This window comes from Podarcis raffonei, chromosome 7 (assembly GCF_027172205.1).
Source record: "Podarcis raffonei isolate rPodRaf1 chromosome 7, rPodRaf1.pri, whole genome shotgun sequence".
NCBI classification, from domain to species: Eukaryota; Metazoa; Chordata; class Lepidosauria; order Squamata; family Lacertidae; genus Podarcis; species Podarcis raffonei.
The window spans coordinates 29944035-29963120 of record NC_070608.1 but is presented as its reverse complement, the minus strand read 5'-3'; the positions used below and the strand labels follow the sequence as shown (position 1 = coordinate 29963120).

At 40.7% G+C, this 19086-nt stretch overlaps 1 protein-coding gene across 2 annotated transcripts in view; it reads right to left on the bottom strand.

Annotated features, from left to right (window-relative positions):
- Window positions 1–2712: 2712 nt before the first annotated feature.
- Window positions 2713–19086, bottom strand: part of ZNF704 (zinc finger protein 704) — a 41532-nt gene continuing 25158 nt past the window's right edge. The window contains exons 3-9 of one of the 2 annotated variants that reach the window (XM_053395780.1): window positions 13963–14066; window positions 12371–12603; window positions 11533–11633; window positions 10574–10835; window positions 8964–9068; window positions 5660–5757; window positions 2713–4704 (exon numbers count right to left, since the gene is read on the bottom strand). In XM_053395780.1, coding sequence (XP_053251755.1) covers window positions 4593–4704; window positions 5660–5757; window positions 8964–9068; window positions 10574–10835; window positions 11533–11633; window positions 12371–12603; window positions 13963–14066 — 1015 coding nt within the window. In that variant the 3' untranslated portion in view covers window positions 2713–4592. The remainder of the gene's footprint in view (window positions 4705–5659; window positions 5758–8963; window positions 9069–10573; window positions 10836–11532; window positions 11634–12370; window positions 12604–13962; window positions 14067–19086) is intronic. The other variant, XM_053395781.1, reaches the window with a different exon arrangement.

Sequence of the window (19086 nt, the reverse complement as noted above, 5' to 3'; positions counted from 1 at the left end):
GGATTGAAAAGATGCCTGAAAGCGGATTCTGCAACACCTTGGGTACAGATAAGACCGGTATTCCCTGGGAAATAATTTAATTTCTCCTTTGGGAGAGGATCACGGGGGGGCAAGTGGACACCCCATGTTGATCCACTCTAATACGGGGCATAGGAATGATTGGCTTGACAATGTCCAAATACCTTTTTGTCTTTGAAAGACACACTATTTGCACGTAATAAAGTTTTTGGTTTTTTTTTTTAAAAAATTGAGCGGTCATTCTGTTGCAGATACTTGAGCAGTGTGATTGTAGAAAGAACGGTCAACTGCCAATTGAATTAGGGTCCACTGGAATTCAATTCCTAATATAAACAAATGTCACCTTTCAAAACCCGCCTTACTGAATATACACAAGATTAAGATAAATGCTCGTTTCTATAAACAATTTCAAGGGACTAATTTTTCAAATTTTATTGAATAAATCTGGCTAGAAAACAAAACTTTTTATACTTTACATCTCTCTCTGTGCTCAACCAATTCTATCTGAAACAAAACTATATTGCTATTCTTTTTGTTTTCCTTCCCTGAGGGAAAATAATTTATTTACATAATTTTAAGAGTCAATAGGGCGGGGTGGGGAGATAACAATTAGGGGGCAAGCCTATGGTAAGATTCACAGTTTAGGATGGCGTGGATCTTTAGAATAGGGATCAGGTCGACAACAGCATATTCCACATTTCACCTAGAATCAGTGACAAAGAACCAAAGAACCAGAAACAATTGTGTGAGTTCAAGAAGCCTCAGATTTGTTTTCTTCCACTGCATGCTCAACTTCTTTTGAAATGAAAGAGGCGGTTTTTCAAAGGGGGAGTAGAATAAAAACTTCCACTGAGCTACAAGTCCCGTGCATGTTTTGTTTTTTTTGTGGTGGTGTAATTTTCATGTATAACACTAACCACAAGACAGTTATCAACGGGTTCATCCAAGAAATGGCTAACTCTGACATGGTCGGACATTTAAAAACCAGCCTTTAAATAGTTCACTGCAGCCACCTGTGGTTCAGTGTAGCCTTTTTCTCACCTGACAAGCTGGCATAATTACAATTCTAGCTAATGACCTACTTTCTGTGGTTTTCCAAACCCTATTGAAATTCTACAACAATAAAAAAAAATGTTATTCTGTAAGCAATTTTAGAACAAGCAGTTACTATGTACAACAAGGCAAGCTCAAGCAGTTCTGTTGTAAAATTATGCTCTTCTCTTCCTATCAGAGGTCTGGTAGAATCACTTATAAGGTGGTTCAGTCATTGAATAAGCAACCAAATCCTATCTTAGGGCAGCTTGGCCTTAAACCTAGCTATGGCAAACAGTAGTTCAAACAAAGCCTATCTCAGTGTTGCCACATGGAACACTCCCACCGTTCAAGACTTGAACCATACACAGAATAAGAAAGCTTTGCAGAGCAGAGAAATGAAGATGGGAGAAATAAGTTGTCGATGCCGATTAATTTTTATGAACGCTATCGCATTAAGACAGAGTGTCATGGGCAATATTCAGCAGGCACTATCCTGGGAAGATCATGTTTCAGTGTTTCTAGCCCTCATGAATGCAGAGTTAAGTTGAAAATGCCTGACAAAAATACTAAAACGATCAAGGGTCAAACATTGGTTTTCAACTCTTGTGAATATTTAGATATGTCAAGGGCTGACTTCAGCTCTGAACATTTGAGAGCACCAATAATAATTTGGTACAGTCCCTATCATATGCAACCATCCTGAAACAGAATTTCCAATCATATCCATAAATACATGCAACGAAATAGCAGCTGTGGGTTTCTAGTTTATTATGTATTTCCAATACCTGCCCTGCCCTGCCCGCCAACAGCCTAAATATTTAGCATCCTCTGCCCTTACACTTTCTGGTTTTGTGACCTTGAGTCATATTAATGGTTTATTTGAATGTGAGTTACCATTCTGCAACTTGTATGGCAATATTGTCCTGTGAAAACGCCACAGAACTAGAACAGGACCATGTGAACTTCAACTGGAACATTTAATTGATAAAGAATTTGTTCTTTAGTGCAAAATATTTCTGCGGTACTTCATTCTTCTTAAAACATGTGATTGCAAAGTCAAACTCTTGGTCTATCGATGCCAATAACATCTATTCCAAATGGTAGCGGCTCTCTAAGGCCTCATGTAGAGGTCTTTCATAGTCCTGTTTAAGGTTTTTTAATGGAAATGCCAGGAATTGGACCTGGGTCTTTTAGCAAGCATGCCTTCTACAAACATTGCCTATGCAACATTAGGAATGAAGCTGTGGCTTACCTTTTCTCCCCCTGAACATTAAGGAAGTAGGTTAATGTTTGTACTCATCTCCAAGCAACAGGTCCAAACAGAGGTTATGGGTGATCCCTATTGAGTGAACCTCAAACAGATCATTGTGAACACTCAAGAGATATACGGCAACACATAAGAATGACTGCAACCTAAAGCATGAACACAGGGTGGGACTGTTACATTAGGTATACAACTCTGGAATTAGCAGTTAGCTTCCCGATCACATAAACACTATGCATTGCTGGTAGTCTTGCCAAACACCGCTGACATTTGAAGATGCAACTAAAAACAAGGCTTCACTCCACTGCCTCTCAAATATTACTTTTTCTTTAACTTTTATGGTCAGACTAGATCTAAACAGTTACCATATAGTAACAACACTATTCATTTGTCATTTTGTATTGAACTCATGCCTTCTGTTATTTCACTGCCACATCTCCAGGAGGGCATGATCCTTATCCCGCAGCTGTTAAGACTGACTGCATCAGCTCAAGATCTGTAGGACTGTGTTCTTTGGAGGTGTTAGAGAAAACTGCTTGAATTTCTTTTGGGACTGCTTACATGGGAGAACCCTATTGATGCAACCCAGTCGTTTCCCAAATACGCTTGTTTTGGAATCTTAGGCTTACCTGTACAGAACCCTACAAAGGAAGAGGCCTATTATTAAAGCTATTTTTTTTAAGTTTGCATGAGGACCAACCCTAGCTATAGATTCTGTGCTCCAATTAAACGTTGTGCTGCCCCCCATAGCCATCGGTAGACACCAGTATCTGTGGTCTTACAAAAAATAAAATTTGCCTATGACTTGTAGTCATGCAATAGTTGGACTGACATCCACATAGGCTCCCATTCTTGCTCTTGTTTTCCCAACTTGGGATACCATTCTTTTTCCACCTGAGTTAATATCACAGGACAAAATCCACCAGGATGTTTTAAGAACAAGTACCCCATTGTGCTATTGCACCAATCTCATTTTGTTTTAGTAGGGCCTGCTCAGACAAACAATTTCTATCTACCTGTATGCATTTTCCCCACTGATTTTCAAAAGCTCGCTCAGCCACCACCCCACTAATATAATCTGTGCCTTCTAATGGACCCCACCCCCCAATACTAAATTACACTAAAGCACCAAGACCTATCAAAGTGCAAGGCAGCTTGAAGACCTTTTATTTCTGACCTTGAAACAACTTTACCCTCTAAGGATTTTTTTATATACACATATAACTGCTATGCTACACTCATATTTTACTTATTGGAAAGCATTTAAGAAGTTGTTGTTGAGCTGTTTTCCTCCATGTAGCCTTTACCCCCAGAAATAATGCCTTGTATTTTAACTGATCTGTTCATTTCAGAATGTCATATAAAAAGGCAGGGAAGGAAGCTGCTGGTTTGGATCGTCACATCCCTGAATAAATGCTGACAAAAGTCCACATGGCTGCCCATGCTTCTCCTTAACAGGACCTTTAGCACAAAGAATTTTCCTGCAATCACTTCTAGGAAGATCATATTAGAACCCAAGTTCTTATTCTTATTTCAACCAAAGGTCGTTTAATGTTATTGGCTCCCTTCCCACTTGTGGTTGTACTTTTTAGTTTGGGTGTGCTGGTGATTCCCCTGCCCTCTCCAGGTATCCTCCTTTAGCACAGAAACAAGACTTGTGCTTGGGCTTCAGGTTTGAGACCTCTCACAAAAGATTCTTCACAAGGATGCTTGTCTTTCCAGCAAAGCCGCATCCTAGTACCTCTAAAGGACACTTCCCACTTCTGAATCAAGACTTGCTCACATTATAATTATTCACCACTCCTGGGAGAGCTGCTCTTGAGAAAACTGTAGCTTATGTTATGCATTTGTGTGGTGCATAAACATTTTAGGAAAAGAAGTATCACTTGATTCCCCACCCTCCCCATCCCAAAGTTCACAACACAGACAATAATGCAGTGTGAAAAAACACATGGTCCCGGCAGGCAAATTGTTCAAGGTTATTAAAGAGAGTTCTTTTCTTTTTTTTCTTTTAAAGAAAAAAAAAGACATATAGCTGCTCCTGCTTCAAAACTTTTTGAAGGTTTTGTTTTTGTTTAATTCGCACTATATTGCTGCATGTTGGCTTCGAAGAAGTCCTTCTCTTGGGGTATAACTACTTCACCTTAGAGTGCAAAGTAGAAGCCAGCACTGAAGGAAGTGGACAGAAAAAGAAGAAGAAAATCACACAGCCTGGCTGTAGCGAGAAAATCCTGCCATAAATCACTCCATACCCCTCCATCGTTTTTTCCATGCTTTAGTCAATGAACCTCTGGCAGGCCTTCTTCCAACGACAAGCTGTGCACCACATATCTCTGTTCTCCATCCCATACACTTTGCGACATTTCTTCCCCTCTCCTCTCGGTTTTCTGCCAGAATAATGGGAAGGAAAGCTGGTTTATGGTTATTTCTTCTAAAATGCTGACATGGAGAATTTGCTATAAGTGTTACTGGAAATCCAAAGATTACTTTGAGCCCAGTTATCTCAGACTGGAGTTGAAAAAGGATGTAAAAGACAACCAAAATGGGAAAGTGCTGCAAGGAGCATAGAATCAGGAGAAGTCTATCCAATTGAGACTAGTTTGTGGTGGTTGTGGTGAATGGAAGGAGGGTTTTTTTGTAAACCAATGAAAAATTTCAACAGAATGGAACACTTGGTTTTCTTTCTATAGCCATTTTAACATGAATAACCAGCTGTTCTAATACTCCTTAAATTTTCTTTGAAGGGTCAAATATGAGGCCAACTATTCTGCTAGGAGTGCAATTCTATGCATGTCTACACAGAAGTAAGTCCAATAAGTTCAGTGGGGCTTACTCCCATGGTAAGTGAATATAGGATGGCTACCTAAATCTTTACAAGTGAAGTTAGCAAGAATCCTTCATCCTCATTCGGTAGAACAAAAAGTCACTCCTTCAGACCCATTTCATTTAAAAAAAACCCTCTTCAGATGTCCTTTATCAATCTCCTTTCAACTCCAAGAAAGGAGCAAAGTTATATTCGCTGATATTTCAGGGATTCCCACCCCCCTTTCCCCTCTCATTTCCTAGCCAAGCAGCAAATCAGTGGACACAAATTTTTCTTTAAGAAGAGATGGAAGATGGGCTTTGTACTTATTTTTCTGGACTGAGAAAGAATTTAATGGGATTTGTGAACAAAAAAATGTATCAATAATGATTTTAAAAACATTTTCAATATTATTTTGCTGTCTAGTTATATTGAAAAGAATTTCATCGAAACATATGTAATGGAGGGGAAGCAAGTAATTTACAGTCACACCCTCAATTAATTTAGTGATTTGCTGTCAAAAGCAAAATGTCTCTTACCTTAGGCCAACTGACAGTCTAGGAGGGGATGACAGAACGGTCTGAATCTGCTGCTTCTTCTCTCCACTCCCTGCAGGACGTGTGTGAGTTGGTGAAATCTAGAAGCAGAGATGAAAATACAATTCTGATTACAGAATTTCAATGGGAAGGGACACAATGGATTATATGTACTGCATTTCCTAACGGCTCCTCCATCCCATTGGCTCTCCAACAGCCAAGCCAAGCATTCAGCGGAGCACATGGCAGAACTGAATGCGTCTCATGTTAAAAAAAGAGAGAAAGTTTCAGCCTCCCCGCCTCCATATGCATGGAAAGAAATGTTAAGTGACAGGGAACATCTGAACATGCAGTGTCCCTCGACAAATATCTGAACTAGCCTGGTTCCATGTAGGACTATACTACATTGCCCTGCTGAACATTTATTCCAATTCCTCTGCCTCATCCCTCTTCTACTGCATTTGTCTCAAATTCTCTGGCATATCCAATATCATAAAGAAATGAATGGTGGTGCGGGAGAAGAGATGGGGACTGGGATACCCACCAGAACCAGCAGCTATGGGGCCAAGGGGAAGTTTAATAGTAGAATTTGCAGTTTAAACGAGCCAGCACTACCCATCCCTAGCAGGTGACTATTTGGACGTCCCTTTAAAATGTTCAAGGAAGACTTCATGACTTATGCACAACTGTTATGTCTTCCCTAGGTTTAATCAGAACTTTCCTGTAATTCAAAGACGCTGCTTCCTGCACTCTCTTAGTACCAATATCTAGTTGCAACAGAAGCAAAACACACTTTAATCTTCCATCAGGGCACTGAATCTCTGGCACTTGGTCCTAAAGGTAAAGGACCCCTGACAGTTAAGTCCAGTTGCGAACGACTCTGGGATTGTGGTGCTCATCTCATTTTACAGACCGAGGGAGCCGGCGTTTGTCCGCAGACAGTTTTTCTGGGTCATGTGGCTCACATGACTGAGCCGTTTCTGGCAAAACCAGAGTAGCACACGGAAACACCATTTACCTATCTACTTCCACTTTGACATGCTTTTGAACTGCTAGGTTGGCAGGAGCAGGGACCGAGCAATGGGAACTCACCCCGTCGCAGGGATTTGAACCGCCAACCTTCTGATCGGCAAGCCCAAGAGGCTCAGTGGTTTAGACCACAGTGCCACCCACGTCCCTTTGGCACTTGGTCCTATGACATTCCAAATCACAGGGTGAGAAGGACAAGACATTCAACACATAATAAACAAGGAGGCTGCTACTCAAGTGACAGACCATTAACGAGCCTGTTCCAAGAAAAGCCTACATAGCTTCATCAAGACTTCATCAATGTTTGGCCAATGGAGTGAAATTTTAATGCACACTGCAAAGAGATTTCTGCCTGCAACCATCCTGATATATAAAGTTAGGGCAAAAGAATCGACTGCTATCAGACACTCCAGAAAAGCCATTGGAGGCACACCTGTATATTCCAAGAGAAATTCAGGATTAATGCTTTCATTATTCAGCTTCAACATTTTATTAGCTTCTGGGATAATATATGGACTTGTCTAGAGAACTACAGTGAAATGGGAAAATGCTCCAGACAATGATATTGATTCCTTATAATCTTTTGTCCGTATTCAACTAAATTGTTATGCTAGTGGAAGCTACGGCACCTTCCTAGGAGTTAAGTGTAACACATGTCAAAATCACATAGCTGTGATTTTAAAAAGTACTTTGAAACAATACAAATTTGAAACACACGGAATTATGTTCATCTAAATATGCATTTTAGTATTGCTATGAAAACTGGAAACTCCTTTATATTAAACTGTTTTGTTGCATTTTTAATTTTAAAAATCATGCACTTTCTAATTCACTTGAACTATTTACTTGGTTTAATTTTGTTGGGAATGGTAAGTCATTATAGGCAAAAGATCACTGGCATTGCATGAAGCTCTGTGAATACCTACACACCTAATCCAGTTGCCCTCAATATCTGGTTTATAGAGTGACTAATAAGATTCTTGGATTTCTTGTGCTACTTCAGCCAATTTTCTACAGCGCCACAGAGAACAAGCCACCTTTATAATTATTCTAGATCAACCGTATTGTCATGAAATCAAATTTTGGGAGTATTTTATGCGCAGCATGTTCTGTTAAGAGTCTCTTGTTCAAATTGCTACCAGCATGATGCCTTTCACCGCTAGCTGTTCCTTGATAGAATTTAATAAATATTCATTGGCAGAAAGCAATGTAATTGATTCAGCTACTTTCATTTTTTATCAGCTCAGCAGGAGACCACAGACTCCACAGAAAACCTCCAAGACATGCCAAAGGTTGACAGTAAGAGGCTTTTGTGATTCACTTGGTGAAGAGAGGGAAGAAGCGGGCAGTACCTTATCGGTGCCTAATTCACACTGTCAGTAAGCAGAGGCTTTGTACAGCCAGCGTGCATTTGCAGGAAATGGAAAATTTGGAACGTGTGGCCTTAGGTAAAACACTTTGATATGGAAAAGGAGGGTTATGCTCTGATGGCAATCATTTAAATGGTGGAACAATCATTTTAATAAAAATTAGAACATAATTTACTTATAGGAGCCATTTGTGTTGGGGAAATGCAAGGCAGGGAGAAATGGCAAACAAAGAGGCTATAAGCAGCTGGGCAGAAGAATGATAGAAAGCAATATGGGATTACAATGGATCACATGTCAACAAAAATAATGCAGGGAAGGGAAGAGGAGAAACCATCAAGCCAGTGTCCTATGAGGCTTACAAATCCAATGGACTGGAGGACGTCAGAATTAACTGTTGTAACTTTAGGGAGTATCACCTATTCAGGATCGTGGTGCCAGAGGAGAAACACTTTGATACTGCATGTTACAGTAAGAAGCATCAATGTAAGGTCCAGAATGAAAGTTGGCAGCGGGGACTAGTTGATTCACAGCTGGAATACTGTGTTCGTTTGCCAGTCTTTCTACTCAGCTCCCACTAGACTCTCTTGATCTCAACAATGCACCCACAAATTACAGATTTGGGCAGGGCAGGCGGAAGAGGACAGAGCACTGCTACAAAGGAATGTTCACCTGGACAAAGGACAACAGTGCCTGCTTCCAGGCATGTACCGCAATATAAAAGCAGGGATAGTGAACCTGTGGCCCTCCAGATGTTGCTGGACTGCGGCTCCCTTCTTCCACAACAATGGTCCATATGCTGGCTAGGGCTGTTGGGAGTTGGAGTCCAGCAACATCTGGAAGGACAACGATTCTGAATCCCTGGTATAAATAAAACCTCCCGTTGTTCTATTTTGTTGGTTTCTACTTACTGGAATGCCAGTGAAGGTAACTGGGGGTGATTGCCAGGAGATGCTAAAGCTATTTCCATTGGGAGTGAACTTTGTTGTTCCTGGAATGTTCACAGGAGCTGTGGCCTGTTTTAAAAAACACCAGTCAGTTAAGGAGGAACATCTCTGTTCTACAGAATTATGTTGCAAACTGTCTTATACTAAGGACCGTAAATTGGGTATCAAATTTTGGAAAGAGATTATTTTGAACATAGGAGTACAGTGTCACAGCACTGGTCTGTCTAGGTTAGTACTGCCAACAGTGACTGGAAGAGGGTTTCAGGTGGAGGTGTCTCCCAGTTAGCTGGGCACTAAACCTATGACCTTCTGCATGCCAAGCAGATGTTCTTGCTACTGAACTATGGCCCTTCCCTGTCCACTGTACTTTTCATGCAGTTCTCTGAGGGGTACAGGGAGGATGTCTAATGATATGTATTGCAAGCAGAAAGAAGAATTGCATTCACAATAATTCACGAGCAATGAACGGTTTTCCAATATATGCAGACCCAATAATGTTTTTTTAAAAATCAGATCTTACAGAAGCAGCACTTTAGGGGGCAACACACACCAGAGTGGGTGGGAGAGAAAATGACATTAGCTAGTTTCTCACAGAAACTATCATGAAATGGTGAAAAGAACAGTTAATGCACATGAGCAAGCACATGATGCTATCTTGTCATCATTTTGAAACAAGTCAAAAAGTCAGGGCTTATGCAGCAACTGCAAGGCAAGAATGGGGAGGGGGAAAGAGGGAAGGCAGTATGCAGCGATCTTTCAGAATTTACTTGCAATTGCTGAAAGAAAGAAAAAATGAAGTTAAAATAAATAGCGAGAACACTATCGTCTTGTGTTTGACTTGCAGTTTAATTCTCTGAGAGGCTGCAAATCTTTCCTCTGCAAGACTTGCACAGGGATGGGAAGCACGTGTACAGGAGCAAATGGTGATGGACCGATTCTCTCTCGTATATATATAACCTTGCATAGCTAGTATCCTACTCTGGGTGCCCTTGTAGACTGAGGTTTGGCAAGAGTATATCAGAAACAGGTCCTTCAATCATGGCGTAAAGTTTCTGAAATATTATCCTAGAGGGAGGGATACCTAGTCCCATTACTTTATGCCTTCAGACCCTAGGCAACCCGCCCGCTTTTCAGACCACCCTTTGTTATTTTGTGTTGCTAGGTGCTTATATTTTCTCTCTGCTTGTTTCTGATGTTGTGCTTGTTTGGGGGTTGGTAGACTGTGTCATTGACAATTTGAATGTTTAATTGATTTCAGCTGTCTTGAATTCAATTATAAAGAAAGGAATGGTAACATTAGAAAAGAATAGATTCTAATAAACATTCTGGATTCCACCCCCAAAACAGATCAGTAGAAGGAAGCCACAGTTTGAACAAACCACAGTTCCTAAAATTCAGACATCACAATGAACTGTGGTTTGCTTAATAATCAAAAGCTTCTTGTCCATGAAAGAATAGAAAAGGAGGGGAAGGGGAACACACAAGACTGATGTTTGCCATGGTTCATTCACATTAGAAATCATGGGCTTCCCATGACACTGAGCCAGTAACCCTTAGTGGAAAAAGAATCTTACCTGGTAAGCATGGTCAGAGTGAACGAGGTAGAGATTGGTAGGAGCCGAGCGGCTTAGAGGTGTCATCCCTTTCACATCTGTTTTGGCACATGACAGGTCACTTTTGCTCACATCTTGTGATGGAAAAGGAGGAGGAGATGCTAGAGACGGGGAGACGGGAGACAAGCTACTTAACCCATCAGCTACGGAATCAGTGTTGAGGCGTATCTCTGTGTAGTAAAAATCTTCCTCTCCATCACTGTAGTCAGACTCTCCCGCACGTCTAAATCAAGTGGAGACCAAGAAGTTATTTGTAGCATATTAAATTAACTGCAGGAGAATTGTGATGTTAGTATATGGGCAGATGCAAAGAAGTTACGTCTCTCAACTTTTATAACTGATGTGACATAAAACTTTTATAACTGACAGTTAGACCAATATTAAGATACCTTCTTCATTTGGTTGTGGGCTTTTTGTGCCATTTTGTTGATGTGTGCATGCAAGGCACATAAGCCTCAGAGGCAAAATAAAGGGGCACTAGAATTTAAAAGCTAAGGGGTCACGATAAATAGTGACTTATTATGAGTCACAGTGAGGCAAACCATGAGCACAGATTCAGATAGCACACTAAGCCAAAGCATGCTTAGCTCATATTTGCTTATTCATGTTAAGCCATTGTTCAGCTTTAGCGTTACGCGAGTACTAGACCTGCATGTCATCTCCATAATCACTTTAGAAACAACTTTGATACAGGTGAAAATATATCCCGACATAATGTGGGAACCAGCCATAGAATTTTCTTCAAAATCTTTATCAACCTGAAAGTAGAGAACTGAGATACCACAGATCAGCGGTTGATTCTAAGCAAGCTCTGTTGGTTAGGGATATAAATCCTAGCGAAATCAATTAGGGTTATTTCTGAGTAAAATGGATTTGGGTATCAGTCTTTTCCCAGATAGAAGGGATAGTAGTTTTCTTACCCAAGGTGAATGGTCCGGATGTGTTTCTGAATACCGACGGCTGTGCTCAGTACTTTTCCGCAGTTTTTCCAAAGGCATTTAAACATCACCTTCATGGAATTCTGGAAAAGCAAACAAACAAGAGAGAATACAGATTAATTAATTTGTTCACACATCTGCTTGACTTCTATGAATCATAAATTGGACCATTTTGTAAATTTCTGCTTAACGCTAATACAGCTTTAATTAGTATGGCATCTTTCAAAACACTTTTTCCAAGTGATCCTCTGCAAGGGGGAAATACACTTTGTTTGAAGGAAGCCCCCACAGCTGCACTAGGGAGTTTACAGGAATGCAGCTAGAGATTGTTTAAAATAAGATGACATCCCTATTGGCATTACATGCACTTACATATAAACACACACACACACACACACACACACACACACACACACACACATATAAATGTAACTTGCAAAGTGAAAAGGGAGAGATGTAATATTCCATTCCACTCCAGTGTGGAATCTATGTTATTTCAAAAAGACAAGTTATTTTCTGTGCTCAAACTTTTCGCTGTAACTTAATTTAAATTTGATAGTGCCTTTGATTGCTTATCTTTGAACTAGATGGTAAGAGGCCTACGTCGATGTGGCAGAAGAGAGAGGATAAACCATGACAAGTTGACTGTGGCACTTTGTCAATAAGCCCCAGGGTTGGACACTTAAAAAGCATGCCAACATCCTGGAGCAAACAGTGAATGTACTATCCCGTAAGAAACAATGCACTCCTCAGGTTTGTAAATTAACCCCAAGGGTACCACACAAGCTTGAGTCTCCTGTGAAGTCAATATTGGGCTCACCTTCCTCTTTCTAGGAATGGGCTCATCAAAGAGGAGACTACTAGTTTCAGCTTCGTCAATGCCGTCGTCTGTCTGGGAGGGCAGTCGAAATGGTTTGAAGCTGTCGGCAGAAAGAGGGGGCGAAGGGGTGGATGGGTTTGACTGGTCGCTTGGAGCACTCCAGCTCCAATACCCGCTGCTGCTGGTACTCGAAGGCACGAATCCTCCTTCCTTCCAAGATCCATTTAAGGACTCTAGAAATTCGGAAGATCAAAAAGGAAAGGAAAGTGAATTAAAGTTGAACAGCACTGGATAAAGCAGGGGCAGTCAACATGGTAGCCCCCCCCAGATGTGTTGGGCAACAATTCAAGGATGATGGGAACTGTAGTTCAACAACATCTGGAGGAAAATACGCTGTTTACCCCTGGACCAAAGCAACTCAATGCAGTGGTACCTCGGTTTTTGAGCATCTCGGAAGCCTAATGTTTTGGTTTTCGAACACTGAAAACCCAGAAGTAAATGCTTCTGTTTTCAAACGTGCCTTGGAAGTTGAACAGCTTCTGCTGCGTGTTTTCAATTTTCTCAGTTTAACTTGCAGCCAGCCCTTTGTGCCTCGGTTTTTGAACGTTTTGGAAGTCAAATGGTCTTCTGGAACGGATTACGTACGAGAACCAAGGTACCACTATATCAGTTACTGTGTTTTTTAGAAGAGAATGTTGGCAACAGTCCTGCAGCTATAAATGTGCGAAGAGTTTCTGCCTGGGAGTACTGCAATACTTTCACTAATTTATAGATACATAGCACATCTGGTATCAGAGTTGTGTGGGTTTTTTACAATCAAGCAGCATGTAAATTTTATGTAATAAATAAGTAAGTCAAGCATAGTTTTAAATGCTGTTTGTTCACAGAAGCTAAAGGGGTGAAAAAAGCACCTATCACTCAAATGTAATGTTCAGTCATAATTATGCCATTTCTGTGTTCTCTGGCTTTTTAACTTCTCTTTATCTTTCTTTTTTAAAAAAGAAAAGATTTCTACATGAACAAAATTTTGAAAAGAGAAGAAAGAGGCTGAATGAGGCTGATAGAATGAGGCTGAAACAAACAAAGAGAGAGTAAGTCTGAATCTTGTTTTCCTGCCATCTTCTTTGTTATTCTTTGTCTTATTTAAAGAAGAATGTCAGTCTGATCTTATGCGCTACCTGTTACACACAGCAGCAAGTTTCATGTCCCCTTCTCTTTTTGTTGTTGTTTTTGTTTGTAAATCAAAAACTGCCTAGATGCTTCTGCCCAGAGAGGAAGAATCAGGGAGGAAAAGGAGTGCCTAAATTTCTCCCTCTCTGCTGTTTATCTGCTCAAAAGTACTCCGCCACCCCCTTGTTCAGAAAAAGTAACTCATGATCATTGATCACAAGGTCCAATAATGCACTGGTGGCAGGTCCCCTAATAGCATAATGGTTTATAGGATTTATTTTTCTATATGTTCCCAGTGCAACAGGTGGATACTTATTATAGTTAGACATACATGCTTCATGAATTGCAACCACTGATGGAATTTAAGTTCAAGATCCCTACCACTTTTCACAATCTCTTGTGAGTAGGAATACAGTGCTTACCATTGGGTCGGACAGGAGGGCTGCGGACCAAAGGGCTGGTGGATAAACTGGTTAGGACCATAGCTGCTGTGACTTTATCCATATCCAGTTCTTCCAAAGATTTTCTGAAATGGAAAGTGAAGGAAAAGAAAGATCTAAATCAGCAGCAAACGCAGGCTGGTGAGGGAAATAATAATGTTTATATTCCAAATTCTTCCTGCTCAGAAGCTCTGTAAAGAGCAGAAACCTAAACTTAAGGTTACAAAAAAAAATTCAATGAATCCAGGGACACTTTTCAACTTCAACTGATTTTGTATGGGGACTGATTTGTAAATCCGGGGACTGTAACCTTACCTAAACTGTTTTGACAAAAGTGGATAAAACAGATAAGCCAAGGCCTCATTAGTATCCACTTGATCCAGGGAATGCCGACTTAAATACACAGAAAGTCTTGCAATACCTTTGAAAGCTTCTCTTGGCTCCGACTTAGATGTGTTTCCAGTGCAAAAGAGTACCAAAGATGTAGGACCATCACCAAGAACATTTTGGGTGGCAATCCAACACAGTTAGGCATCAAAGGGACTTAGCAGACATGGACTGAAGTTTTTATGCATGAACACAGTGAAGGATGCCTTTTATGTCTGCTTGAAGTCTCAAGGTGCTATGGTGTCTCTATGGTCATTGCTCAGTGGCAGAGCATCTGTCTTGCATACAGAAAATTCCAAGGTTCAGTAATACTGGCATCTCCTGGTAGGGAAAGGCACCCACCTGAGACTTTGGAGATCAGCTGCCAGCCAGTGTTGACAGTACTCAGCTAAATAGAACAATAGTCTGGCTCACTGTAAGGCAACTTTCTATGTTACTGTGAACTGCTCAGAAGAAGAAAAAACAGGCAGCCTCTCAATCAAGACCAGATTACATGATGCACTGCAGATATGTGAATACATCACCTAATAATTTTGGGTTTTAATTGAAAAGGAGGAACAAAAAGCATCAGGTTTGATTAGAACAGAAGGAGGAGATTGTTAACAGACTTCCTGAGTAGCACAGAGTTCAGTCCTGATTTCAGCATAAAGAACATTACAAATAGGCAGCAGGTTTTACCCTCAAGTATCTGTTAAAGCAGTAGCAGAATTTACTCTGTAGCTGAAGAGTTGAAACAACATGAAATTCATAGGGGGAAATGCAAAAAACACAACAGCACCTTCTTAATTTCCCATGAAGCTAATTAGACAAAGTAGCCTCAAGGCAAACATAGTGCCCTTTAACACAGAGTTGACTAATGAATGGTAATCATTTTAAGCATAGGGTAGAGAAAGGAAAAACTTGCTTCACTCGGTGTTACGATGTAGTGAAGCTTCTATCTTTCCAAAGCCCGAGAGTTTAAGAGAAGATCCCTACGGGACTAATGCCTTTCAGACACAATGTTTGATAATGTACTTAAGTTAAGGTTGATGGTTGCTTTCAGTATACCCTTCCCATTAACATTTACTGAATTATCAATACTGAGTTGGCTCACAATGCAGCAAACATTGTATGCAAATCTGCTGAGTGGCAGGAAAATTCATAGTGCACTGCTGGGAGTATTAAGACTAGGTTGGAAAAGCTGTTTACAATCTCAATAGGAGTTGGGATTAGGCTACTGCAATGTGTTGTGCATTGGGACTGCCTTTGAAGACTTGAAGTACTATTGGCTCAGATTACAAAGCAGAACTAGTCGGTCAGAAAACATCTTTAGCGCAGATTCACTGCTTCCCTGTCTGTTTCTGGGCACAGTTCAAAGCGCATAACATTCAAAGCCCTATATGGGATGGGATGTGGGTATATGAAGGACTATTGACTTCCACATGAACCTGCTTATCAACAGGAGGAGAGAAGTGTCTGTGTAAGAAAGAGGGAGAGGGGAGAGTGCCCCATCTTACTCTGGCCATGCAGCCCTCAACCACTTCACCCTGATCAAATGTGGAGCTTGACCCCAAAAAGTTTGCACGCCCATAGGCGAGCAAAGACTGCTGCTTTTATATAATTTACTTTGAAAGATAACTAAAATCCAGACAGAACAGCAACAGAAGGTTGCAAACAGATTTTGTTTCTACTGTTTTTAAAAATTGCGGTTCACACTTTGAATCAAAACAAATATTTGTCTTCCTAGAAAAAGATGCCTTTAGCCCAGTAGTCCCGATTATAATTTTGCTCCAGATCACTAGCTTGTTACTTTTTTTTTTTAAGAATGGAGGGATGGATTATCTATAAAAAGCTGTTTTTTCCATTTAAAAATACTTATTTTTAAAATACTTGCCAACTGTTGAAAATGACAATAGTATTATAGCAATTAAAATGGATACTAGCATAATGGCTTTGTTCTCCCTTTGCGTTGAGAGGCAGTGTGTCTTTGAGTGCCAGTTGATGAGAATTAGATATTATGAATAAAAAATGGGGTTCCCACCCTATCCTGAGCTTTCCTCAGAAAACAAATGCAGGGATGGGGAAGAGATACTTGCAAGGAGAACTGGTGGTGGTGAAGGAACAGGGCAGGAGAAGAGCGTTAGATGGGGCTTACTCCAAGGAAGGCTTTATATAAGATTGCAGCATTAATTCATGTTCTCCAGCTGAGCTGGGCTGGGCTGGGTTGGGTTGGTGTTAAAAAGAGAGGCACATTTCAAAGGAGACTTGCACATGTTCAGGAAAGATTAAGCACCTCACCCTCTCACCCACTGCTTTTCCCCTAAAAACAAAAAAATAAAAAAAATAAAGTAAAAACAGCATGGGCATGTGTGTATGTTCAACCCTTTCGTATCACTTTTCTGCACTCCAAATGACCCTGTCGTCAGCAGCTTACCCTATCCCAGGGTTCAAAATTCATTTTTTCATGTTAGGAAGCATGGAAACAGCGGGGGGGGGGGCGGTTAAGGTTAATAATCTCACCACAATTTCTCTGCTCCAAATGGCCTTTTCCCTTTCATATAACATGTACAATCAGGTTGCTGTTGTGTGTGTAATGTGTAGTTTGGCCTTCGTGAACATGCTTAAGAGTCTTACTGCTTTGTGGTAAATAAAATGATATGACACCACTAGTTCACTCAGGAAACGTGCAAACTGTAACATACACTGTTTAGGCTAGATTCCGAGACAGGTGTATATGGTTGTTTAAGATGCAACTATGTCTGTCATTCACACTTTACAAGTTAGTTGAGGGAAGCCTAAGTGTACATAAAGCCATCATGTTTACTATCTAAAATGTGGAACCTCCCTCACTAACAGACTGGGAAAAGTCTACCTTCCTGACAGAGATATCAGAAAACTACAACGTTCTATCCCCCTGTCGATCCTAAAAAACCTCAATAGTTCCATTTCTATAAAGATCATAAATAAAACAAGCAAAGGGACAATTATTTGAAAAGTAAATTATGCTTGTTCTGGAAACAGTGTCTCTAGGATGAACGTATCTGCCCTCTAGGAGTTTATAAACAGCATCCCAATTTGTGAATAAATCAATTTTCACTGACTTCTGCTGCTCTGTGAACACCAGTTTCCTGTTTCTCTTGCTGTGGTACCTTTATAAGCTGAAGCTACTTCTCCAGATTTACCCCTGGACAACCCCCTGGACCCCCCAAACATCCTTTTTAATGTGCATTCTTGATGTTTCGTTTTCATGATGTTATCTGGGCAGTTATAAGTAATCCCACTTTGTTTGCAAAATTGGAGAAGCATTGCAGAACAACTACAAAGCAGAATGATGGTCCAGTGTAAATCCACCACGAATGCAGTATTATTGCATCAGTGACATGTTGCAGAAGACACCCCAACCCCCACCAGTCTAGAGGGGTCCTCAGCCTCTCCCAAAAGCCCTTACAGTCATCCTTCAGTATAGTACTTCTCTGTCCATTTCAACTTCCCTTTCTTATTTCTAGTTCCTGATTCCCCCCTCCTACTTCCTTGAAACACTCCTCATTTTCAGATTCTGTTACCGCTCCCCCCCCCCACAATCCAAATCCAGTTTTCTTTTTAATGCTCAACACACAATTACCTTCCATTAAATAGCTTTTAACACTAAGCTATTTGGGGGATCTGAGACACCCATATTCACAGCACACACCATATTTCAGATGCACTGGGCTGGGTGCCAAGCTTCACTGGTTACGAAATCCAAAATGTTATCTATTTTTTCCTTCTAAAAGGGGGGGGGAGAAAGATAATTTTAAAAGTTCAGGATATCTATCCAGTAAGATTAGCATATCAATCTGGGGGGAGGGGAGGGGAGAGGGAAGAAGAGCAATATAAATGATAGGCCTCACTGTACCAAGAAAATCACCCATATCAGTAGTTGGGGCTGAAAGTTGGGTACAATATACAGGGCTCAGCTTTCTTCCTCTTAGTGACAGAACTCAATCCTTTCCATCCTACAGTAACAAGAAAAAGAGTTGCTTGAATCATGTTCTTTTGATTGGAAATTTGAATCTGTTCTGGGTTTTATGATTACACACACACTTATCTGTAGGTTTTTAAATAATTTATAATGCAGCCTCCCTTTTCCTCCTCCTCCTCTTTATTCTGTTCTGTTGGTGAGCGCAGAGAATGCTAATCACCACAGGCTGAACTGGCACAGCTGCGAATCACGGAGGCTCCTCCCCAATGAGCTCATCCTCAAGCAGTGCAAATGAGAATGACATAATGTTTCTCCGAAGCCTGACACGCGTAAAACTAATTTCTCAAGCCGCAGCCGCTCTCCCCTCCAATACAGCTTTCTCCCCTCCCAAGATCATTCATTATGAGGAGGGCATCATTAAAGCTTCAGGGTGTAAGGGGATAGGAAAAACAAATGCAGTGCTTCCACATCATCAGATTAGCCTGTTTCCCCCCTTCCTTTCACTCCCACCAATTTTTAGGTCAATAATACCACCAGCACTGCCATTTCTTCTTCTTCTTCTTCTGTAAAATCAATGGAAGCTATGTATTTCTGGAGAGGGCAGAAGAAAGGACGAGGAAACAGAATTATGGAGGACAAAGCCTTTGGACAGGGAATTTATCCTCTTTCATTTTCCCCTGTTGAAATCTGTTGGCCTCCTTCTACTTCCCATAACAGTTTTGTCTGTGTGATGTTTAAAAATCAGTACCGGTATCCTATTAGTCAGAATGTTTTCAATA